The 25,675-nt window shown below is 48.3% G+C and overlaps 1 protein-coding gene across 2 annotated transcripts; it reads left to right on the forward strand.

The window, feature by feature from the left end:
• The first annotated feature begins 5 nt into the window (after nt 1–5).
• Nucleotides 6–19,949, forward strand: CSTF1 (cleavage stimulation factor subunit 1). 2 transcript variants are annotated; one of them, XM_044297142.1, is made up of 6 exons: nt 6–73; nt 1,996–2,234; nt 3,089–3,366; nt 4,626–4,823; nt 15,707–16,097; nt 18,831–19,949. In XM_044297142.1, exons 2-6 carry the CDS (start codon nt 2,066–2,068, stop codon nt 19,088–19,090), a joined length of 1,296 nt encoding a protein of 431 aa, XP_044153077.1. In that variant the 5' UTR covers nt 6–73; nt 1,996–2,065; the 3' UTR covers nt 19,091–19,949. The 2 variants fall into 2 exon arrangements, with proteins under 2 accessions (XP_044153077.1, XP_044153078.1); XM_044297143.1 differs by having other exon boundaries at nt 14–69.
• The last annotated feature ends 5,726 nt before the right edge of the window (nt 19,950–25,675 follow it).

Below are 25,675 nucleotides of genomic sequence, written 5' to 3' on the forward strand. Positions count from 1 at the left end.
ATTACCGAAGGACCGGCGCTCGTTGGTGACGTAAAAACTGTATTCACGGTTCATAGCGGCAACTCGGCTGTACGTAAGTGCACCTAAACTCTCTCCTAGCACGTCTGAATTGGAATTGATATTCACGTGACATGGAGGCTGCAATTTCATGGGTTTGACGGGAAACTGCCCTTAGTATAGTCCTCTCTAAAGATGGCTTCCTGGAGAAGCTGCTTGGACCTCATGGGTCAGATTAACTTGAGAGGGCCCCTTGTTTCCCATGGCAACCAATCAGCCTGCAGCTTTTATTTTCTGTACTGCACTGGGAAAATAAGAAGCGGGATGGGATTGGTTGACATTGGTGTGGACGAATCATGGTTGAGAATGATCTATTTAAAGGGGAACTCCTCTTTTGAACAAAAATCCACTGATTATATCTCTGTCCTGCACCAAGACACTTTGAATATTTTATTTTGTATGAATTTTGAGCTCTTCTTCTCCATTCACAACCAGCTCTAAATTCAATGCCACTGGTTTCCTGCTACAGAAAAACAATGCATTGTGGGAGTTCAGGTGACGGTGAGACACTTAGCACTCCGCTGTTAGGTCACATGACTGACGGGGGGGGGGGGGGGGTGACCGTATCCAGAAGACTTCTTAGGACAGGAGCCCTGGATGTGAATGGTAAAATCAGCATTATTATTATTTAAAAGTGACATTATTTCCATGGTTCTGTACATTAAGAGGCAGTTACACATGCATCATATACAAATACAGAGGGGGGAGCACCCTGCCCGCAAGAGCTTACAATCTACAGAACTCTTATCTCCTAGCAACCAATCAAATTCCACCTTTCATGTTTTGAAGAAGCTTTCAAAAATGAAAGGTAGAATCTGATTGGTTGCTTTGGGCAACAGACATTTCTACTTTACACCCGTTTTGATAACTCTCCCCCTTGTATTTGCAGTTACTTGTCTTATGCAGGTTTAGGGCTTCTTCACACGTTTGTATCTGTTTAGCTTCCCCAGGTCTGAGTTTAAAGGGAACCTGTTACTGGGATTTTGTGTATAGAGCTGAGGACATGGGTTGCTAGATGGCCGCTAGCACATCCGCAATACCCTGTCCCCATAGCTCTGTGTGCAACATCCAGACAAGAGCTGCGGTCTCTTTATGCCAAGCACAGTGCTTGCCATACATTGTATAGCGGTCATGCTTGGTATCTCGCCCCATTCACTTCAATAGGGCTGAGTGCGATGTCAAGCACGGCTGCTATACAATGTATGGTCCTCTGCTTGGTGAGCTGTGAGAGGGCCGTGGTGTCAGACCCCCCACCAATCAGATACTGAGGATAGGTCATCAGTCTAAAAATCTCTATAAACCCCTTTAAGTTATGGTGTTAAACCCATTAATGGTTGACCACCGTCCACGTTCTAGAGATATGCCACCAACGTGTGAGATGGGCCATGTCTCTTGTTCAGCTCATTATTGCTGTTGGCATCAGTATTGGATATTGTTAAATGCACTCGCCACTCTCATCGTGTTACTATGCTCAGCGCCTCCTCTGTATTTTGGCAATGGAATTGCAATATCTTCTGGCATCGTTCTCGGCGTCCCAGGAGCAATCTGCTAAGAGTGAAACCAGCGTCTGTGCAGTAGGTATTCCAGTCTGGCTGCGTCATATAGGGAGGCCAGCACAGAGCGTAGGTGCTGAGGTGGAGTTCTCCAGCACATTCACTGCTTGTGACCACAGTTCGGTCATTTGAGTCTCCCTGAACTCAGTCACTGCTGAAGCCAGTCATTGGCTGCAGCAGAGCATGTGACCATATCCGTGCTGCGCCGTTGGAACATGGAGATGCCAGAGCGGTGGGCAGCAGGTATAAATCCTTAGCTTAGTGGGGCTGGCACATAGTAAAATGTCATTATTACCGGAGAACCCCTTTAAGGGGGTTTAGAAGTTGGCGTGGTGTATACGTAATAGGCATGAGGCTGACCCTGTGCTTCTCTTCTCTGTTCTAGTTAATCCGTGTTTGACCCGAGTTTCCATCTTTTTGTGGTTCGTCCTGTCACCCGCAGCAGCTCCGGCACAATGTATAGGTATAAGGTAACTCTGAAGGATCGCCACCAGCTCTACAAGCTGATCATCAGCCAGCTGCTGTATGACGGCTACATAAACCTTGCCAATGGCCTTGTCAGCGAGATCAAGATGAACACTGTGTGTGCACCGTCCGAACAGCTGCTGCACCTCATCAAAGTGGGTGAGTGGAGGAATCCACAGAAGGGTACAAACCATGGAGGTGTAGGGACAGGAAGTGGCCACACAACTCTCCTTATTGCTGCAGTTTTCTTGGTGCAGTAGTTATGTGGTTCTCATTTGTACTTCCATCGTCAAGACTTTTTTGGGTGACACCTGCAAAAGGAAGCATTTGGTTTGCCGCTGCTGCAGCCGATGACTTGCCGCCGAAGTGACCTATCCTCCTTGTGTCATATCAGTTGGTCACATGACGCAGGGGAGACGGGTCACTACTGCAGCCAGTTATTTTCTGCAGCGGCGTCAAAGCGGATGTTGACAGCTGAGAACCTGAGCAACCCAGCAGTGAAGGATCCGGGACCCAGCAGGTAAATATGCTTCCCTTTGCAGGTCTGGCCCAGGACAGGGGGTCTGCCCAAACACCTCCAAGAGGTTAACAAACCCTTTAAAGGGCCAGTGCAGTCCTATGCAAAATAAAGCATAATTCTTTTATAATGAAAAGTTCTGCAACTTTCTAATAGACTTTGTTTCAATTCCTGTCCGTTTTGAGGTTCTCTGCTTGCTGTCAATGAATGGGAATATCCGGAGGCTGAAAACATATGTTTTGCATGTCTGATCAGTGGAGCAGAAGGAAGACTTGTGAGACTTGCTGCTGTGTTTAGTGTGTAAAGTTGTAGCCAAAAGTGGCTTATTTGTGAATAAGCTTTCAGTCTATAAAGGTTAACAATGACTGGAACATTCACTTACAGCAAGCAGAAATCATGAAAATTTTGAGAACAAAGACAGAAAGTCCCAGAGTTATTTTATTTTTGTCTAAAAATTCCATAAACCCCCTTTAATCTCTTATTAATTGATCTCTAGGCATGGAGAATGATGACAGCGCAGTCCAGTATGCCATCGGTCGCTCTGATACTGTGGCTCCTGGCACTGGAATCGACCTTGAGTTTGATGCCGATGTTCAGACTATGTCTCCGGAGGCCTCGGAGTATGAGACCTGCTACGTAACCTCACACAAGGGCCCCTGTCGTGTAGCCACCTACAGCAGGGATGGACAGCTGATTGCAACTGGCTCTGCTGACGCCTCCATAAAGATCCTGGACACGGAGCGCATGCTGGCCAAGAGCGCTATGCCAATAGAGGTACGTGTCCCCTCCACCTAGCCGCTACCCATTCACTACAGTGGGACAACGTATAGACAATTATAGGGGTTGTCTAAGGTATTTGTATTGATGGCCTATCCTCAGGATAGGTCTTCAATATCAGATTGGCAAGGGGCCGACATCTGGAACCCCCACTGATCAGCTGGTTAAAGATAAGGTGCACACCGTGCCAGTGTAGCCTTCCCTTCATTGTTTACCTGCTCGCCGTTGCAACAGCAGCGATGAGCAGGTGTAATTACAAGAAGCTGTCCCATTCACTTCAATGGGTTGGCTCGTTCCTATTCAAGTGTATGAAGTGAATGAGACGTCTTGTAGTTACACCTGCTCATCTCTGCTGTTGCGATGGAGAGCAAGTAAACAATGACGAGAAGGCAGCGCTGGCACGGTGTGCACCTTCTCTTTAAAGGGCACCTGTCAGCGGCAAAAACCACCCCAAACCGCCAGCAGTACCTTCAAGTAGCCGGCAGTGTGTTTCTAATGAAGATTTTCGCTATTTTCGAGTCACGCTTGAAGTCAAGGTAACCGCGCCCCCTTCGCCTGTGACTGACAGTGCTTATGCAGAGAGTTCGGCTGGCTTTGCGGAACAGCCGTCTGTCAGGCAAAGGGACAGGTAAGGAGGCGCGTTTACCTTGACTTCAAGCGTGACTCGAAAACAGCGCGCTCAGAGGATGAAAGAACGTTTTTTCCTGCTTTTACCGCATCTGACTGCAGGAAGAAAATCATCATTAGAAACGCACTGCCGGCTACTTGAAGGCACTGCTGGCGGTTTGGGGTGGTTTTTGCCATTGACAGGTTCCCTTTAACCAGCTGATCGGCGGGGGTGCTGGGTGTTGGCCCCCTGCCGATCTGATATTGATGACGTATCCAGAGGATAGGCCATCAATAAAAATAACTCCTTTAAAGACAACCCCTTTTAAGGGACATTTCCACTTAGTATAACTCAAACTAAAAGCCCCTGTTGTGTGAAGCTTGGATACTGAGTGACTGTACCCATTGTGGTTTGTTAGTTTTCCATGTATCCTGGAGGGTAAAAAAAAATGTATTCTTACATACCCACTGTGCTCTACAGCCCTGCCTGTGTGTCAGTCTTTACTGCAGTTGATCTCAACCAGGGAGAGCAGTGCTGCAGAGCATTGTGAACCCTAAGCTATATTGCAACAGCCATTTTACCTCTTGGCTTTTCTGATGATTGATTCTACCCAAGTCTTTTTCTCCCTCATTCATCTCTCATCTCTCAGGTCATGATGAACGAGACCGCACAGCAGAACATGGAGAACCACCCTGTCATCCGCACCCTGTATGACCATGTTGATGAAGTCACATGTTTGGCATTCCATCCCAGCGAGCAGATCCTGGCCTCTGGCTCCAAAGACTACAGCCTGAAGCTCTTCGACTACTCAAAACCATCAGCCAAGCGAGCCTTCAAGTACATCCAGGTCAGTGACTCTGCAGTAACTTGCCCATGTAATAGAACACTTCAAGGTACCCATGCACAGTGCAGTCTGGGAATCACATGTGTATTTCCACCAATTGCTGGGCTGCACCCATATTTGCTATGGTTTCTGGTAGAAAGTACAGGTACGGCCCCCTCATTGGCAAAAATCCACGTGCGGCTCCCATGGACAGACTGCACCCATGTACAGACATCCTTAAAGGAACGCTCCACTCACAGACAATAAAATGGGTCACACTGTGTCTGGATGAGTATCTAGTGAAGATAAGTGACATGCCCTGTGATAACATCTCATTCATTTTCTTTAAATATCACAGCTTATGTAAACGACAAGCACACAGCTAGTGGCTGTTTCCCTCATATCTACTATATGATCACCTGGCGTCCTCTCCTGATTACAATAGCCAAAGTAATCCGGGTAAATGACCCACCAATGAGACAACCCCACTCCCCACAAAACAAATACAAATTTAAAGGGGTTCTGCAGTTTTTTTAGACTGATGCTCTATCCTCTGGATAGATGATCAGCAGGGGTCCGACACCCGGGACCCCTGCCGATCAGCTGTCTAAGAAGGCAGCGGAGCTGGCAGTAGCGCCACGGCCTTCTTGCTTTTTACCGCAGGCCCAGTGACGTCACGACTAGTATCAATGGCCTGGGCGGGGCTAAGATCTGTTTATTTGAATGGAGCTTAGTAGCCATTGCTGCTAGTCGTGACGTTGCTGAGCCTGCAGTAAACAGCTGATCGGGGGTCCCCGAGTGTCGGACCCCCGCCAATCAGATGCTGATGATCTATCCAGAGGATAGATCATCAGTTTAAACAAACTGTAGAACCCCTTTAATGTTAAATAATGGTATTACTTCCTTAACCACTTGCAGACCACCACAGGCCTTTTATATGTCAGGTGGACTACATTTAAAGGGGTTTTCTCAGATTTATTTTACAGATGACCTATCCTCCAGATAGGTCATCAATATCTGATTGGTGGGGGCCCAACACCATAGCCTTATCTCATCTTTTCCTAGGCCAGTGACGACACACTATGAGCAGCTCAGCACCATAGAAGTGAATGGGGCTAAGCGCAATACCAAGCACAGCCGCTGTACAATGTACATCGCTGTGCTTAGTGAACACGGAAAAGGCCGCAGCACTCACAGGAGCACCGGCGCCTTCTCAAACAGTTCATTGGCGGGGATCCCTGGAGATGGACCCACGCCGATCAGTAAAAAAAAAAGTTTCGGAAAACCCATTTAACTCTGCAAGGTTGTATGAGCAGCTTAACAGAGATCGTGCAGCTGTGGGATCAAAGAGGCCATTGACCGCGGAATCCCCATTGAGAAGGCTGACGCTGTTTACTGTCACTTCCCCATTGTGCTTCCTTTTCCAGTCACAGCAATTATGTGATTACTGTGTCTTGTTTAGGCTACTTTTACAATGGCGTTTTGGCTTTCAGTTTGTGAGATTCATGCAGAGCTCTCACAAGCGGTCCGAAACGGATCAGTTTTGCCCTAATGCATCAGTTTGGCTCCGTTCCATCTCAATTCCGCTTTGGAGGCTGATACCAAAACGCTCCTTGCAGCGTTTTGGTGTCCGTATGATGAAACTGAGCCAAACGGATTCGTTCTGACACACAATGTACGTCAATGGGGACGGATTCGTTTTCTATGACACAATAGAAAACGGATCCGTCCTCCATTGACTTTCAATGGTGTTCAAGACGGATCCGTCTTGGCTATGTTAAAGATAATACAAACAGATCCGTTCTGAACGGATGCAGACGGTTGTATTATCTGAACGGATCCATGACGGATCCGCACCAAACGCGAGTCTGAAAGTATCCTAACTGCAAGAGTTGCTGGGTTTTATCAGATCTGAAGTACATGTCAGGAGGCTGTACCTAAGGTTAATATGTCAGCCTCAGTTACAGGAGAATCGCCACCACTAGCCCACTATATATCCCCTATATCAAAGTGACTGAAAGGAGGCATAATTTAACCAATTATATTTTAAAGAAGTATTTTAGTTGAGCTTTGTGTTGTAAAAAATAAAAAATAAAAAGTATAGCTGCAGACTGAGGACATGTGACCAAACATGTCATGATACTCCCATTGTCGCAGGCAGATGATGGTATGATCCCTGAAGCTCCAAATCTTAAAGGGGTTGTCTCACTTGAGCAAATGGCATTTATCATATGGGGAAAGTTCACACAAGGTACTTACTAATGTATTGTGATTGTCCATATTGCCTCCTTTGCTGGCTTGATTCATTTTCCCAGGACATTATACACTCCATCTTAATTCTGCATCTCCCCATGTGTGTTGTAGTAACATCCTCTAAAGCAGTGTTTCCCAACTAGTGTGCCTCCAGCTGTTGCAAAACTACAACTCCCAGCATGCCCGCACAGCCAAAGGCTGTCCAGGCATGCTGGGAGTTGTAGTTTTGCAACAGCTGGAGGCACACTGGTTGGGAAACACTGCTCTTAAAGGTCCCTTTAGGCAGGACAATTTAGCAGGTGATTCTTGTGAAGGAAGCGTTCCACAGTATGGGGGAGGAGCGATCGCTGTTCCCCATACAGACTCGTTGTTTGGCGGCAGCAGAGCGTGTTTAGATGGCACAATCTGCTCTCGGTGAACAATAATTTAGGTGCCTGCACAAAAGATTCAATTACCTGACCAACTATCGTTTTGTTCATTCATCGGGTAATCTGCGTCACCTTTACACCGGCAGATAATCGCTAACGAGTGTTCCTATGAGCGCTCGTTAGCAATTATCTGGCATATTCTCGGCCCATGTAAAGGGCCCTTTAACGTTGTGCATGTTATATCGGTCTTTAATTTGTAAATTTGCCTGAAGAAGGAACCTCTGTGCTCTGAAACCTTGCGGTATTATTTTTGCTGGTGAGCCAATAAAGGTGATCACTCCCATAATTATTGTTGTATACATTGACATAAAAGTATTGGACAGGTGTTTTAACAAAGACCTATGTATCCTTATAGTATCCATATGGAAGCAATTGGTGTTGCTTTTGGGCGGGAAGCCAAAGAATTCTTTTGTCTGACTACATGAGGCCTATCTAGAATGTTGCCACCTAGCTTATATACCAGATACTGCAACCTAGGTATATAGATAATTTCCTATGTTGTGGCCTTGTGCTAAAATAAAAACAAAAGTCAAGTTTTTCCCCATCTTTCTGCACTCAATACTCCATAATGAGGAAGTTTAGAAACGTTTGCAAATTTATTAAAAAGGAAAAGCAAAAAATTGGCACCGACCACCTAAGTATTCAGACCCTTTGCTATGACAATTTTAGCTTTAGGAGCCTCCCATTTCTCTTCAGCATCTTTGAGATGTATCTACATCTTGACTGGAGTCCACCTGTTGTAAATTCAGTTGACTGGACATGATTTGGAAAGACGTACCACATCTATATAAGGCAGGGATCAGCAGCCTCCGGCACCAAGCTATTCTGAAACTACAACTCCCAGGATACTCTTTTCACTTCTATGGGAGGTAAAAGAACAATAAGTAAGAACGCATGCTGGAAGTTTTAGTTTCACAGCAGCTGGAGTCCCAAAGGTTTCTGCTCCCTGATATAAGGTCTCACAACTAACAATGCATATCAGATCAAAAACTAAGCCAAGAGACTTTTTTTAAGAACTGCCTGTATAGCTCAGACACAGACATGATAGCGTTGTTCGGCACCCCTTCCAGTACGGGTGCAGCTCACTCAGCTGCACCGGTTACAGTAGGGCGCATATCGCTGCAGGCACTACCATCTCCTTCATGCGGCCACTATATGGGGGATTAAACAGATTCGGCCACCATCATCTGTTTACTCTGCCGCGATTAATGGCAGACACATGCGCCGCCCAACGAAGACCGGAGCATTGCCGGGGGCGTGGCTTATTCAAATCACCCACTCCGCCTTCATTCACAAGAATCGGAGGGGGCGGGGCTTACTCTCCCGCCTCAGCACTGCTTCCTTTTCCTTCCGACAAGCGTTACAGGGTAAGACACAGGACTGGGACCGCCATACTCTGGTAGGAGATTGCTACTCCCTCCAGCATAGAGACAGGCCACAATGTCTGACCCAGCCAATGCTCCCCCTCAGGCTTCCTGCGGGACCACCTACTATGCCTGCACTTCTTCATGCTCAGTAGTAAAATTCCCTCGTGGCCAGTCACTATATCACTATGCTCTGCATGCCATGCGCCTGCACAGAGCCATGCTCCTTTTCTTCAGCAGCCCACAGAGGCACAAGACCATCCTGGCTATGGGGAACCCGACTGGGCAAGGTCCCTGTCCCGGGCAGTGGAAGACCTCTCTAAAATCTCCCATTCCACCCTTTCCTTACTGGGTCGTTTGGTTGAGAAACCGCGCCCGGTGCAGTCCACACCGCCGCAGGCCGTACAAACCAGAGGCAGACTTTCTAGTAAGCGTCCCAGAGCAGGCCACCGTTACGCCTCTGCCTCCCTCCCCTCCTCCTGGCTCCAATTCACAGGCATCCTCCCTCTTAGGTGACACACTGTCAGAGGGTGAGATTGGGGATTCGGGCGCAGAAATAGACCCGGAGCATTCTTCTCAGATTGCGTCCATGGTTGGTAGCCTGATATCAGCTATTCGTGACACCTTCCGGGTTCAGGAGGAACTTCCCTCCACTAGCCACCAGGGGGTGTCATTTCTCAGTTTGAGACAGACACTTAAAGGGACACTGACAGGGCCAATAAGCATATTGAGGTATATATATGGCACTACAGGTCTTATAATGGGTATTACAATCATATGAGTATCCCCCCGTCCACATTATACATACAGTAAACTTTACGTTTTATAACCTGCTCCAACGGTCTTCAATCTGCCCAAGGGGCGGCGTTTCACCTCTCTTGCGCCCAGCCAGCCTCCCCCAACTGCCGCTTTGAAGCGCCGCCCAGCTCATGAATATTCAGTTTGCTGGGCGGCTTCTGCGGTCCCCGCTCTGAAGCCCTGCGCTGAACAGTGCCCTGCGCATGCGCCGGATCTTGTGAAGTCGGGGACAGTAAGCGCCGCCCAGCGAAGTGAATATTGATGAGCTGGGCGGCGCTTACTGTACCGGACTTCACAAGATCCGGCGCATATGCCGGGCACTGTTAAGCGAAGCGCTTCAGAGCGGGGACCGCAGAAGCCGTCCAGCAAACTGAATATTCATGAGCTGGGCCGTTGGAGCAGGTTATAAAACTTAAAGTTTACTGTATGTATAATGTGGACAGGGGGGATACTTATATGAGTGTAATACCCATTATAAGACCTGTAGTGCCATATATATACCTCAATATGCTTATTGGCCCTGTCAGTGTCCCTTTAAGCCTTTACACGACGAGTTCTCCGTGGTTATGCAAAAGCTTGGGAACAACCAGGTTTACGCTTCATTGTTCCGAAGCGACTGGACCTACTCTATCCCTTTCCAGGAGATTATATTTAAAGAGGACCTTTCACTACTCTACAAACGAAAAACTAACTATACCTGTGGGCAGAGCGGCGCCCAGGGGTCCCCCTGCACTTACTAGTAAGTCTGGGCGCCGCTCCGTTCGCCCGGTATAGGCTCCGGTGTCTGCGCTCCCTCTGACTGATTTCTTGTAGGGGGCGTGTCCCTTGCTGCACTGCTGGCCAATCGCAGCGCACAGCTCATAGCCAGGCTATGAGCTGTGCGCTGCGATTGGCCAGCAGTGCAGCAAGGGACACACCTCCTACAAGAAATCAGTCAGAGGGAGCGCAGACACCGGAGCCTATACCGGGCGAACGGAGCGGCGCCCAGACTTACTAGTAAGTGCAGGGGGACCCCTGGGCGCCGCTCTGCCCACAGGTATAGTTAGTTTTTCGTTTGTAGAGTAGTGAAAGGTCCTCTTTAAAAAATGGACCTCTCCACCGGTCGCCCGCCTGGCTAAAAACATGACCATTCCAGTGGCGGATGGCTCTTCTCTCCAGGACCCAGTAGACCGTCGCATAGAATCACTCTCAAAGTCGATCTCTGCAGCCAGTGGTTCGGCCTCACGTCCGATATTCGCCTCTGCATGGGTAGCCAAGGCGGTCTTGGAGTGGGTCCTCTGTTTAAACTAAGACCTAGCATCCGACCTTCCCCCCGCGGACCTTCAGTCCTTAGCACTTCAGATTTCTCAGGCAGGGAAATATCTCTGCGAAGCTGCTCAAGACGCTGGGACGGTGGTCGCTCGTTTCTCTACTCTCACGGTATCTATCCGCCGAGAGTTATGGCTCAAGGTCTGGAAGGCAGACCCATCCTCTAAGCGCTCACTTTAGAGACTTCACTTTGCAGGGTCACGACTCTTTGGGACCCGACTGGACGAGATTATTTCGGAGGCAACGGGTGGGAAAAGCACCCATCTTACCCTACCTAAGGTGAAACATCCTATTCATTCTAGAGCTTCCTCCTCCCGTTACCAGTCCTTTCGCCGCTTCTCGGGCACCCGTCCAGCCCCCACCTCAACGGCGGGACCATCCACTCAGGACCGACGGAAGGGACCGGCCTTTAAGCCCCAGCAGGCCTGGCGTCCACGTGCTTAGCAACCTCGTTCCGCCCCAGGAAATCAGCCTTCAGCATGAAGTCTCCTCCTTTTTCAGGAAATTTGGCGATCCTATATTACGGACACTTGAGGTAGTTTCCTCAGGCTACAAAATAGAGTTCAAGTCTATCCCACCAAACCTTTTTTTCCCCTCTGTCTCCCAGGGATCCTGTTTGAGCCGTGGCATTCTTTCACGCAGTACAATCCCTTCTCTCACGGGGGTGGTAGCACCGTTACCCTTAGAGGAACAGTTTACGGGCTTTTATTCCAACCTGTTTGTGGTCCCCAAAAAGGAGGACGATATGTGCCCAGTACTGGATCTCAAGTTATTGAACAGATTCCTCTGGGTTCAGAGATTCAGGATGGAGTCCCTCCGTTCCGTGGTTGTTTCATTGGTAAAAGGGGAATTTATGGCTACGATAGGCATCCTGAATGTCTATCTCCACGTTCCCATCGCAACCATTCCTCCAACGTTTTCTTCGGTTCGCCATTCATTTGACCCATTACCAATTTGTCACCCTACCGTTCGGTCTGGCGACTGCTCCACAAGTATTCACAAAGGTACTCGCCCCCTGCTGGGCCTACTGCGATCCAGAGGCATTACTCTTCTCCTGTATCTAGACGACATCTTGATCAGGGCTCCTACGGCGTCTCAATGCGAGGAGAGCCTTTAACTCACGATGAGCACTCTGTCCCGCTTCGGGTGGATACTCAATCTGCGGAAGTCCTGCCTGTCTCCCGCTACTCAAGTCAGATTTCTGGGCATGACATTAGATTCAGGGACAGCTGTGGTACGCCTACCATTGGAGAAGAGACTGGACATTCAGAGGTCGGTGAACATACTACTCCAGCGCAGGAATGCGTCAATCCGCACTTGTATGCGAGTACTGGGCCTCATGGTGGCCTCCTTCGAGGCAATTCCGTTCGCCCAATTCCACACCAGGTATTTTCTGCAGGCCATTTTGTCATCATGGGACAAATCCCTGCACTTTTGGATCTCAGGATCCATCTATCTCAACAAGTGCGCTCGGCGCTCAGCTGGTGGACAGTGACTGTGCACCTGTCTTCGGGGGAATTCTCCCAGTGACCTGGACTGTCATTACGACAGTCCAGGTCTTCGCCACCCGGACGGTCCAGGGCGTTTGGTCTCCATCGGAGTCCAAACTATCCATCAACATCCTGGAACTCCGAGCTATCTACCTCTCCCTTCGCCATAGGACCCCCCTCTTGCAGGGTCGTCCGCTCAGAGTACAGTCGGACAACGCCACGGCAATGGCCTATATCAACCATCAAGGAGGGACTCGCAGCAATGCGGTGATGCAGGAGTCTGCGAAGATTCTACAGTGGGCGGAAGCCAATGTTCCGGTAATTTCGGCAGTCTACATCCTGGGAGTGGACAATTGGACAGCAGATTTTCTCAGCCGGACGACGGTGGACCCGGGGGAGTGGTCTCTCCATCAGGAGGTGTTCTAGGCTCTCTGTCGCTGGTGGGGTCGCCCCGAAGTGGACTTGATGGCGTCCAGGCTCAATCACAAGCTCCCGTACTTCTTGTCTTGCGCAAGATACCCGGTGACGTACGACGTGGGCGCTCTCGTGGGACTGCTTCTCGTTCCTTTACGTGTTCCCACCCCTACCGCTCCTACCTCCGGATTCTGCGCAGAATCGGGATGGAGGGCATGCTGATTGCCCCAGACTGGCCTCGACGAGCTTGGTACTCAGAGTTCATTCTTCTTCTGGGGGATGCTCCCTGGCCTCTTCCACTCAGGGCCGACCTGCTCTCCCAGGGCCCAGTCTTCCATCAGAATTTAAATGCGCTACGTTTAACATTCGGACAATGATTAAGACGAGGAAGCCTTCGTACTATCGAACTTGGAAGTCCTCCCTACACTTCTGCAAACAACGCAGTCTTTCTCCCAGGAAGTTTTTCCTGCCTACTGTACTGGCCTTTCTTCAATCCGGATTAGAACTAGGACTGGCTCTTAGTTCTCTGAAGGGACAGGTCTCAGCCCTGTCCATTTTTTTCCCCAGCATACATTGGCAGTCTTGGGTCCTGTTAAAACCTTCATGCAGGGGGTGGCTCACACCACGCCTCACTATCGACCGCCCTTACACTCTTGGGACCTGAAACTAGTTCTGGTTTCACTCCAGGCCACGCCATTTGAGAGAGGTCTCCCTCCGGTTACTTTCCTGGAAAGTGGCGTTTTAGTTGCTATTACATCTATTCGTCGGGTGTCGGAACTGTCGGCTCTTTCCTGCAAGGAGCCCTTCTTGGTGTTCCATACAGATAAGGTAGTGCTCCGCCCAGTGCCGTCCTTTCTACCAAAGGTTGTTTTTTGTGTTTCACGTTAAGGAGGACATTGTTCTGCCCTCTTTTTGCCCTAAGCCTTCTGATCTACGGGAGGTTTTCCTCCACCGTCTGGACGTGGTACGGGCCTTAAAAATCTACCTGTCAGCGGTGGCCTCCTTTAGGCTCACTGACGCTCTGTTCGTGATCTCGGAAGGGCCTCATAAAGGTTTGGCGGCTTCCAAGGTGACTGTTGCTTGGTGGATTAGGTCGGCCATTGTCGAGGCCTATCATTCTAAGGACAAGGCTCCTCCTCCCGGAATCACTGCTCACTCTACCAGAGCGGTCAGGGCTTCTTGGGCGCATCTCCACCACGCTTCTGCGTCTCAATTGTGTAAGGCGCAGCAACTTGGTCTTCCTTGCACATCTTCACAAAATGTTACATTCCTTAGCCTCAGTGGATGCTGCTCTCGGCACCAGAGTCTTACAGGCCGCAGTGTAGGGACTTCCATGAGGGAGTACGTTTTTGATGGTTGTTGTTTCCCGCCAGGGGACTGCTTTAGGACGTCCCACGGTCCTGTGTCCCCCAATGATATGAGCGAGAAAACAAGATTTTTGTAAACTCACCTGTAAAATCTCTTTCTCGCTTTATTCCTTGGGGGACACAGCACCCACCCAATGTTTCTTTATACGGCAAGTGGGGTCCTGATTTGGTCTTATGGCAGTGTGCAGTTCTGGTTGTTTTTCAGTTAATTCTGCTTCTCCTACTGCTGGAGCACTAACTGATATGCTCTCTCCAGGCTGGAGGGGGTATAGCCTGCAGGGGAGGAGCTAACAGCTTTCAGCCTAGTGTCGCCTCCTAGTGGCAGTAGAAAGCTATACCCACGGTCCTGTGTTCCCCCAATGAATAAAGTGAGAAAGAGAGATTTTACAGGTGAGTTCACAAAAATCTCGTTTTTCATGTCAGTGTGAGATTTATATATCTTTTTCAGCAAATTTCTAACATTCTGGGGTATTGTATGTTGAATGATGGGGGGAACGTGCAGATTTTTATTTTATTTTTTGGCACTTCTTGCCACTTTCAAAAAGAAAGAAAAAAGGAGAAGATGGGGCCTTCCACCACATGCCATGTTTAATATAATTTACACCAAACTAATATAAATTATAGGTAAAATCTACATAAATATCATAGCCGCCGTAGATTTGTATCTGGCGCACGGACAGACTGAAAATGTGCCAAATTCTCTGCTTGTCTGTTGGATTTCATACTCTCTGCCCAGATCTCTGCCCTGACCCCATTATACTTAATTCCGTCTGCCCCTTCTCTGCCGGAATTCTCACCGGAGGTGTGACAGTAGCCTTACTCCAGTGCATTCTTTTTACTGAGACTGGAAATTCCAGACTTGGTACATCTGCCCCATTGTGTACATACATTACTTTATCCTGTATTTATCCTGAGTTACATCCTGTATTATACTGCAGAGCTGCACTTACTATCCTGCTGGTTATTGGAGGTGGCCAGCAATTTTGAGAAGTGACGACCTTAAAGGGGTTGTCCGAACTCGGGCAACCCCTGTACCTGTGATTTTAAAAAATAAATAGAAATCAATACTCGCCCCTTTTTCTCCTCTTTGTGTTCCAGCTTTGAGCACCAGTCCTCTCTGCTGCTGTCCTCCCATATGCTGCTGAGGCCAGTGACTGGCTGCAGCAGTGACCTGTGTGCACATAATTTCACTGCTTCAGCCAGAAAGATGACATCAATGGTGGGGTGGACTGGAGTTCAGCGTTTGGGAGAGAAGGGGTGAGTATTGAATCTTTTGTACAAGGGCTGCCAGTTTTTAATACCGACAACCCCTTTAATAGCTTAGCCGAGCTCTGGGAGGGGGAGAGTAGTCTTTCCATTACGGACCACACTTACCTAAAATGACTGATATCAGGAAGCTTGTAATACCTTATAAGAGAGTGCATAGATTACGTTGGAAGCTTCTTTAATCCTGCAAGCTGACCTTGTCATTTGTGTGATTCTCAGGAAGCGGAAATGCTGCGCTCTATCTCCTTCCACCCGTCAGGAGACTTCATCATAGTGGGCACTCAGCACCCCACGCTGCGCCTCTACGATGTCAACACGTTCCAGTGCTTTGTTTCTTGTAACCCCCAAGATCAACACACGGATGCTATCTGCTCTGTCAGCTACAACCCAACTGCCAATACTTACGTCACCTGCAGTAAAGATGGCAGCATCAAACTGTGGGATGGGGTCTCCAACCGTTGTATCACCACCTATGAGAAGGCGCATGACGGAGCTGAAGTCTGCTCTGCCATCTTCTCTAAGAACTCTAAGTACATTCTGTCCAACGGAAAGGACTCTGTGGCAAAGCTGTGGGAGATATCTACTGGCCGTATGCTGATCAAGTACACAGGTAAGCAAAAGCAGCCTACTAATGACCTTAGTGGATGACCATCTAACACACTAAATGTAGAAAAATCAGCTCCTCCTGTTGTATCCTTCCCTCCTTTCATCAGATCCCATCTAATATTGCTGTCCTGGAGATGAGCCATCTTCTCCTCTCCTTCTGACAAATCACAGAACAGGCCGGTCTCCGGCTGTAAGGACGCTGGTTATAGTAGGAGCTCCTTTCCGAATTGCTTTGCTTATGATAGGAAGTCAACCACTGTAAGCACGGCTCTCTTAGTAAAACCCCAAATTAAAGGGATACTTGTGTTTTCTACAATTTTTCTCTTGTTATGGTTTGGCAGGGATTTGCAGTGTGCATTGCTCACCACAAATGCACAGCAATTTACAGTACAATACATATCGATGGGATTTTCAAAAACCCTTCTTCACATGCCAGGAAATTTTCAAATTTGTAGTATGCTCATTATGTTGCAGAAGGGCTGCAAATTTTGCCATTTGCAATGTATAGGGTTAAATATGCATCAAATTCTGTATGAAACATACAGATTTAGGGCTCCTGCACACAAACCGGGAAACACTGCCCATGTGTCTGCTGTATCTCCACGGATCCTATATCTCCTTATGGAGAGCGCCTAAATGGCGTGAGGAGTCTTAAAGGCCAGGCAGTGCTCCTCTAGCATTCTAGGAATGGGGTATGAGCTATTGGGAAAACTCTGCCTCTAATACCACCAGATGTAAGGCAGCTATCCTATGAGTCAATGTTTGACCTTTTAAACAGTTCTTGAGACATGACTTGGATAATAATCAAACCAGCATCTCATCTGCAGACAGGCTTTAAAGGGAACCTGTCACCGGGATTTTGTGTATAGAGCTGAGGACATGGGTTGCTAGATGGCCGCTAGCACATCGGATAGGATAGCTATCATAGGATAGCTGCCTTACATATGGTGGCATTGTAGGCAGAGCTTGCTAACAGCTCATTTGTATATCCTTTCCAAGGACGGTCACTCATCTGACCCGAATTGAATGCATCAGTTATTTATGATGCAGTGAGTTCCTATCGGACTGGGGTTTATCATCATGTGAGTACAGTCCAATGGACCCGTGGTCAGATAGGAACTCGCAGCATCATAAATCACTGATGCATTGAGTTCGGGTCAGACGAGAGCCACCATCCGTGGAGATGCCGCAGACAGTGTTTCTGCATTGCAAATCCATGCCAACTCCACGACACTGCCATACCATAACCAGTCCAGGAGATGAGGCCGACACAGTTTGTGTGTTCTGGGCTGCACACGGTTGTGTAAATGAGCCCTTACCCTTAGGCTAAATTCAAATGAGCACATTTACTGTGCGGAAGCATGATTTCTCATACTGAACACTGCTCCCGGGACAGGGCTGCATGGCTTTATAATGATTTATAATGCTGTGTGTCTCTGCCCAACTTCCGCTGCAGTGAACTGTACTGACCGCATTATGTCAGTAAATTTATTACAGCAGAGGTTGGGCAGAGAGACACAGCATTATAAATCATTATAAAGCCATGCAGTCCTGTCCCGGGAGCAGTGTTCACTATGGGAAATCCTTCTCTCACATAGAACATGTTTCATGCAGTAAACACTCATCTGAAATTAGCCTTAGGCCTCTTTTTCACACAAGCGAGTTTTCCACGCGGGTGCGCTGCGTGAAGTGAATGCATAGCACCCGCACTGAATCCTGACCCATTCATTTCAGTGGGTCTTGTGTACATGAGCGTTTTTTGTTTTGTTTTTTACGCATCAGTTTTACGTTCCGTGAGAGTCGCAGCATGTTCTATATTCAGCGTTTTTCACACAGCCCTGGCCCCAAAAGAAGTGAATGGGGCTTCAGTGAAAAACGCATTACAGTCCGGGTGCAATACGTTTTTCACTGACGGTTGCTAGGAGATGTTGTTTGTAAACCTTGTAAAACTGATTGCACCCGCGTGGAAAAAACTGACTGAACTTGCTTGCGAAATGGTACGAGTTTCACTGAACGCATCCTGACAAAATCTATATTGTTCTTGTGAAAAAGGCCTCATAGTGCTCAGTTTGGTGTGAATATATTACCGCTTGTGACCAGCAGAGGGCAGAATTGTATAGATTATCTACCAGCCAGAAATCACATGGAGGGACGTAAATGAAATAGATGTCGCTATTAAGGCTACTTTCACACTAGCGTTCGTCGGTCCGCTCGTGAGCTCCGTTTGAAGGGGCTCACGAGCGGACCCGAACGCAGCCGTCCAGCCCTGATGCAGTCTGAATGGAGCGGATCCGCTCAGACTGCATCAGTCTTGAGGCGTTCAGCCTCCGCTTCGCTCTCCTCCGCTCGGACAGACGGACAGCTGAACGCTGCTTGCAGCGTTCGGGTGTCCGCCTGGCCGTGCGGATCCGTGCGGATCCGTCCAGACTTACAATGTAAGTCAATGGGGACGGATCCGTTTGAAGATGCCACAATATGGCTCAATCTTCAGGCGGATCCGTCCCCCATTGACTTTACATTGAAAGTCTGGACGGATCCGTACGAGGCTATTTTCACACTTAGCTGTATATGCTAAAAATAATGCAGACGGATCCGTTCTGAACGGAGCCTCCGTCTGCATTATTATGATCGGATCCGTTCAGAACGGATCCGATCGAACGCTAGTGTGAAAGTAGCCTAACCTATGCTGTTCTGCAGTGGACTGCACCCCTATAACCTGTCTCTTATCTGTGTGTAGGTGCCGGACTCAGCGGCAGGCAGGTGCACAGGACCCAGGCCGTATTCAACCACACCGAAGACTATGTCCTGCTACCTGATGAAAGGACAATCAGCTTGTGCTGCTGGGATTCCCGAACGGCCGAGCGCCGCAATCTCCTCTCCCTAGGACACAATAACATTGTCCGCTGCATCGTCCATTCGCCTACCAACCCTGGATTTATGACCTGCAGCGACGATTTCCGTGCCAGGTTCTGGTACCGGCGGTCAACCACAGACTAAAATGATAGCAAGGTAGAACTAATGCAGATGTTCCTGGATGTAATTCCCCTCCACCAGTCACGTCTCCAGCCACACCTGCCGCTGCTTTGTCTGAGGAATGCATTTTAATCTGGTGTTTTGTCAGGAACTGACATAATCCCGGTCTCCAGGATCCCCCCTGAAACAAACAAGAAGTACAACCCTGAGGAGCGGTGTGTGGGATGCCGGACTTCGGTCATCATGGACTCCTGTGTACTGATTTATTGCGCATGGTGTGCTCTGCCCACGGCTTGACATGAAATGCGCTATTGTTCGTGCGCCCTGTTCCATGAGGTTTCCTCTGTCTTCACTGCCATGTATTCCCATGTTGTAATATCCCAAAATATGCCGGGACATTATCATAGCTAAGCATATCATAACAAAGAAACTGCGTCGCTTCTGACAACTCCCGATGCGCTTAAATTTTTTTTTTCTATCGAACATACAGTGGGAATTTTAGAACTGGCCGGAGTAAAGGCTGGTTCAGTATTCCTTTCTGAACCTGTTTTTAACCCACTGAGGTCAGCGGAAATGTGTCCTGCCATATTTTGGTAGGAATCATTAAAATCCACTATGTTTTGTCTCTGAGAGGGTCTGAGTAGGCGGAGCATGACTCATGCCCCGCCCCTTCAGGCTCTGCACTAGCTATAAGGCCTCTTTTACACGGGTGTGTGTGCCCTGTGGTCTTGCTGCGGGCCACAGTGCACGAGCACAGTCTGTGGGCACTTGAATGGGTCCGCAATATGGCCGTTCCGCAAAAAGATAGAACACGTTCTATCTTTTTGCGGAACGGAAGTATGGGACGAATCCCGACCGAAGCACTACAGAGTGCTTCCGTTCCGCATCTCCGGATTTGCGGACCCATTGAAGTGACTGGGTCCGCATCCGTGATGCGGAATACCCACGGAACGGCACCCATGTATTGCGGATCCGCAAATGCGGTCCACAATACGGCAATAGGGCGCACTCGCCCGTGTGAAAGAGGCCTAACACAGAGTCCGTTTTTCCTGGAGTGTTCCTTCAATTAACGTAAACAGTCTAATCTGGGTCTTTGAGCTGCAGATTCATATGTTGCAGTCATGGATCTCGGTATACAGGGCAGGTCTCGTCCCCTCCATTGTGGCTGGGTTTTTGAGGGGCTGCACATACAGACTGTATCAGTTGAAATCCAGATTATTTTCTTTTTTAAATCTTTTTTTTTTTTTTTTTTTTTATAAATAAAATGGTTAAGCAGTAGTCTGAATGCATATTAATCATTATGTGCAAGGGCGCCGCTCTGCTGGATGCTGCATGTTACTCACTGTTAGGGCTGCAACGATTAATCGATGTAATCGATTATATTCGATAACTGGATTCGTTGTCGACGAATCCAGTTATCGAATAATCGCCGATTCGTTGCTATTCGGGCGGGCGGGCGGTCGCTGCATCTTTATTTTACCTTTTTACAATGACGCTCCCGCTCCTGTAACAGCCAGGCAGAGCGGACGGCGGCGTAACGTCACTCACTCACGTGACACGCCTGCTCCGCCTCCTTCATTCATGAAGTGGGCGGAGCAGGCGCGTCACGTGATTGAGTGACGTTACGCCGCCGTCCGCTCTGCCTGGCTGTTACAGGAGCGGGAGCGTCATTGTAAAAAGGTAAAATAAAGATGCAAGCGCCGGGGCTGTTAGGGGGAAGGGGGGTCTGTGTATAGCACTGCTATGGGGAGGGGGGAGGATCTGTCTATAGCACTGCTATGGGGAGGAGGGGGGGTCTGTGTATGGCACTGCTATGGGAGGGGGGGTCTGTGTATGGCACTGCTATGGGAAGGGGGGTCTGTGCACTGTTATGAGGAAAGGGATCTGTGCACTGTTATGCCCATAACAGTGCACATATCCCCCTCTCCATAACTACGCCGTCCACAGATCCCCCATAAGTGTCGTCCACAGATCCCCCATAAGTGTCGTCCACAGATCCCCCATAAGTGTCGTCCACAGATCCCCCATAAGTGTCGTCCACAGATCCCCATAAGTGTCGTCCACAGATCCCCCCATAAGTGTCGTCCACAGATCCCCCATAAGTGTCGTCCACAGATCCCCCATAAGTGTCGTCCACAGATCCCCCATAAGTGTCGTACACAGATCCCCCATAAGGGTCGTCCAAAGATCCCCCATAAGTGTCGTCCACAGATCCCCATAAGTGTCGTCCACAGATCCCCCATAAGTGTCGTCCACAGATCCCCATAAGTGTCGTCCACAGATCCCCCATAAGTGTCGTCCACAGATCCCCATAAGTGTCGTCCACAGATCCCCCATAAGTGTCGTCCACAGATACCCCCATAAGTGTCCGTCCACAGATCCCCCATAAGTGTCGTCCCAAGATCCCCCCATAAGTGTAGCTCCACAGATCCCCCATACGTGTCGTCACAGATCCCCCATAAGTGTCGTCCACAGATCCCCCATAAGTGTCGTCCACAGATCCCCCATAAGTGTCGTCCACAGATCCCCCATAAGTGTCGTCCACAGATCCCCCATAAGTGTCGTCCACAGATCCCCCATAAGTGTCGTCCACAGATCCCCCATAAGTGTCGTCCACAGATCCCCCATAAGTGTCGTCCACAGATCCCCCATAAGTGTCGTCCACAGATCCCCCATAAGTGTCGTCCACAGATCCCCCATAAGTGTCGTCCACAGATCCCCCATAAGTGTCGTCCACAGATCCCCCATAAGTGTCGTCCACAGATCCCCCATAAGTGTCGTCCACAGATCCCCCATAAGTGTCGTCCACAGATCCCCCCATAAGTGTCGTCCACAGATCCCCCCATAAGTGTCGTCCACAGATCCCCCCATAAGTGTCGTCCACAGATCCCCCATAAGTGTCGTCCACAGATCCCCCCATAAGTGTCGTCCACAGATCCCCCCATAAGTGTCGTCCACAGATCCCCCATAAGTGTCGTCCACAGATCCCCCCATAAGTGTCGTCCACAGATCCCCCCATAAGTGTCGTCCACAGATCCCCCCATAAGTGTCGTCCACAGATCCCCCCATAAGTGTCGTCCACAGATCCCCCCATAAGTGTCGTCCACAGATCCCCCCATAAGTGTCGTCCACAGATCCCCCCATAAGTGTCGTCCACAGATCCCCCCATAAGTGTCGTCCACAGATCCCCCCATAAGTGTCGTCCACAGATCCCCCCATAAGTGTCGTCCACAGATCCCCCCATAAGTGTCGTCCACAGATCCCCCCATAAGTGTCGTCCACAGATCCCCCATAAGTGTCGTCCACAGATCCCCCCATAAGTGTCGTCCACAGATCCCCCCATAAGTGTCGTCCACAGATCCCCCATAAGTGTCGTCCACAGATCCCCCCATAAGTGTCGTCCACAGATCCCCCCATAAGTGTCGTCCACAGATCCCCCCATAAGTGTCGTCCACAGATCCCCCCATAAGTGTCGTCCACAGATCCCCCCATAAGTGTCGTCCACAGATCCCCCCATAAGTGTCGTCCACAGATCCCCCCATAAGTGTCGTCCACAGATCCCCCCATAAGTGTCGTCCACAGATCCCCCCATAAGTGTCGTCCACAGATCCCCCCATAAGTGTCGTCCACAGATCCCCCCATAAGTGTCGTCCACAGATCCCCCCATAAGTGTCGTCCACAGATCCCCCCATAAGTGTCGTCCACAGATCCCCCCATAAGTGTCGTCCACAGATCCCCCATAAGTGTCGTCCACAGATCCCCCATAAGTGTCGTCCACAATTTGTTTTAATATGGCCTTTGAACATAATTTTTCAAGTAAGATCATATAAACCTCTGTTTTGTAATTTTGTTGTTTTTCCCGATTAATCGATTAATCGTAGAAATTAATCGGCAACTAATCGATTATTCAAATAATCGTTAGCTGCAGCCCTACTCACTGTATATAAGGAGCAGGTTGTCACATATCGGTGAGAAGGATAACTCTGCCCATGGAAAATCAGTTTGCATACGCACCTAGGGTGCATTCACACGACTGTATTTTTTAGTCGGCGTCCAATCCGTATTATTTGCAGTTTGCACGCATGCCCATTTATTTCTATGGGGCCACAAATTATAGAACATGTCCGTTTTGCAGGCAAGAATAGGCATTTTTTTTCAAGGGGGCCTGCAAAAAAGTGAGGGATGCACATGGACCGCATCCGTATTTTTGTGGATCTGCGATTTGCAAAATGGATACAGTCGTGTGAATTTCCCAGTTATTTGTGAACGAGTTACATTACTCAGCAGCAGGAGGCGCTGATGAGCTCATCAGAAGACTCCTCCCACAGTACGCACAATGTGCTACCTCCTTAGACATGATGGGACATTTAAAGTACAAACCGGATTCCCAAAAAGTTGGGACACTATACAAATCGTGAATAAAAACTGAATGCAATGATGTGGAGATGGCAACTTCTAATATTTTATTCAGAATAGAACATAAATCACGGAACAAAAGTTTAAACTGAGAAAATGTACAATTTTAAGGGAAAATATGTTGAATCAGAATTTCATGGTGTCAACAAATCCCCCAAAAGTTGGGACAAGGCCATTTTCACCACTGTGTGGCATCTCCCCTTCTTCTTACAACACTCAACAGACGTCTGGGGACCGAGGAGACCAGTTTCTCAAGTTTAGAAATAGGAATGCTCTCCCATTCTTGTCTAATACAGGCCTCTAACTGTTCAATCGTCTTGGGCCTTCTTTGTTGCACCTTCCTCTTTATGATGCGCCAAATGTTCTCTATAGGTGAAAGATCTGGACTGCAGACTGGCCATTTCAGTACCCGGATCCTTCTCCTACGCAGCCATGATGTTGTGATTGATGCAGAATGTAGTCTGGCATTATCTTGTTGAAAAATGCAGGGTCTTCCCTGAAAGAGATGACGTCTGGATGGGAGCATATGTTGTTCTAGAACCTGAATATATTTTTCTGCATTGATGGTGCCTTTCCAGACATGCAAGCTGCCCATGCCACACGCACTCATGCAACCCCATACCATCAGAGATGCAGGCTTCTGAACTGAGCGTTGATAACAACTTGGGTTGTCCTTGTCCTCTTTGGTCCGGATGACATGGCGTCCCAGATTTCAAAAAATAACTTTGAATCGTGACTCGTCTGACCACAGAACAGTCTTCCATTTTGCCACACTCCATTTTAAATGATCCCTGGCCCAGTGAAAACGCCTGAGCTTGTGGATCTTGCTTAGAAATGGCTTCTTCTTTGCACTGTAGAGTTTCAGCTGGCAACGGCGGATGGCACGGTGGATTGTGTTCACTGACAATGGTTTCTGGAAGTATTCCTGAGCCCATTCTGTGATTTCCTTTACAGTAGCATTCCTGTTTGTGGTGCAGCGTCGTTTAAGGGCCCGGAGATCACGGGCATCCAGTATGGTTTTACGGCCTTGACCCTTACGCACAGAGATTGTTCCAGATTCTCTGAATCTTCGGATGATGTTATGCACAGTTGATGATGATAGATGCAAAGTCTTTGCAATTTTTCGCTGGGTAACACCTTTCTGATATTGCTCCACTATCTTTCTGCGCAACATTGTGGGAATTGGTGATCCTCTACCCATCTTGGCTTCTGAGAGACACTGCCACTCTGAGAAGCTCTTTTTATACCCAATCATGTTGCCAATTGACCTAATTAGTGTTAATTGGTCTTCCAGCTCTTAGTTATGCTCAAATTTGCTTTTTCCAGCCTCTTATTGCTACTTGTCCCAACTTTTTGGGGATTTGTTGACACTGTGAAATTTTGAATCAACGTATTTTTCCTTTAAAATGATACATTTACTCGGATTAAACGTTTGATCTGTCATCTACGTTCTATTACAAATAAAATATTGACATTTGCCCTCTCCACATCATTGCATTCAGTTTGTATTCACAATTTGTTTAGTGTCCCAACTTTTTTGGAATCCAGTTTGTAAAATAAAAGGATTTAAAAACCTATTTTGCCATGTTTTTGTACGGTGTGACTTGCAGATGACTAAAGTGGTGTCAGAATAAAAAGTGACTGGAGTTGCCCTTGAATTTGCCGCATTGTCTTTTGTATGGATGGTGGGTGACGCTACAACATTCACCAGGAACTAGACAGCTGTCAGGAAATTGCACATATCCTGCTGATTTTGCTGAATGTTTTTTCTTTTATTTTTAGAGAACCGCAAAATAACACCTCATGGGGGACAGGAAACTGCACTTGACACATCGGAGGCTGTCAATACAGGAACTAGTTTTGTTTTTCGTATAGCCTGATGGCTGCATGCAACGAGATTCAAGTAGTCAATAAAATGACCAGGTTCTACACCTCTGTGGCTCTTCATGCCCTCAGATAAGCGGCAATTTCATCATCTGCATTGTCTGACAGCACCAGTATAAAAACCCACAACAACCAGACTGTCAGACATGACTCAGCTTTTAAACTCAAATATGAACTGGCATTGAAGAAGAAATGTCAGGGCCTGGTCACACGCCAGATATTGATGGTCAAAATACCTGGCACAAACCATTGCGGTTTCTTGCTCACAATTGTTCACTTTGGATGTTGCAAACCTGCTTGCAGCTTATC

This window comes from Bufo gargarizans, chromosome 6, assembly GCF_014858855.1.
Source record: "Bufo gargarizans isolate SCDJY-AF-19 chromosome 6, ASM1485885v1, whole genome shotgun sequence".
Taxonomy (NCBI): Eukaryota; Metazoa; Chordata; class Amphibia; order Anura; family Bufonidae; genus Bufo; species Bufo gargarizans.

Bases quoted from the DNA above. Each gene is read 5' to 3' on its own strand.
- CSTF1 (XM_044297142.1), top strand. From the start codon at position 2,066: ATGTATAGGTATAAGGTAACTCTGAAGGATCGCCACCAGCTCTACAAG. The intron at 2,235-3,088 runs GTGAGTGGAGGA...ATTGATCTCTAG, and splicing joins GCTGCACCTCATCAAAGTGG to GCATGGAGAATGATGACAGC. The intron at 16,098-18,830 runs GTAAGCAAAAGC...ATCTGTGTGTAG, and splicing joins TATGCTGATCAAGTACACAG to GTGCCGGACTCAGCGGCAGG.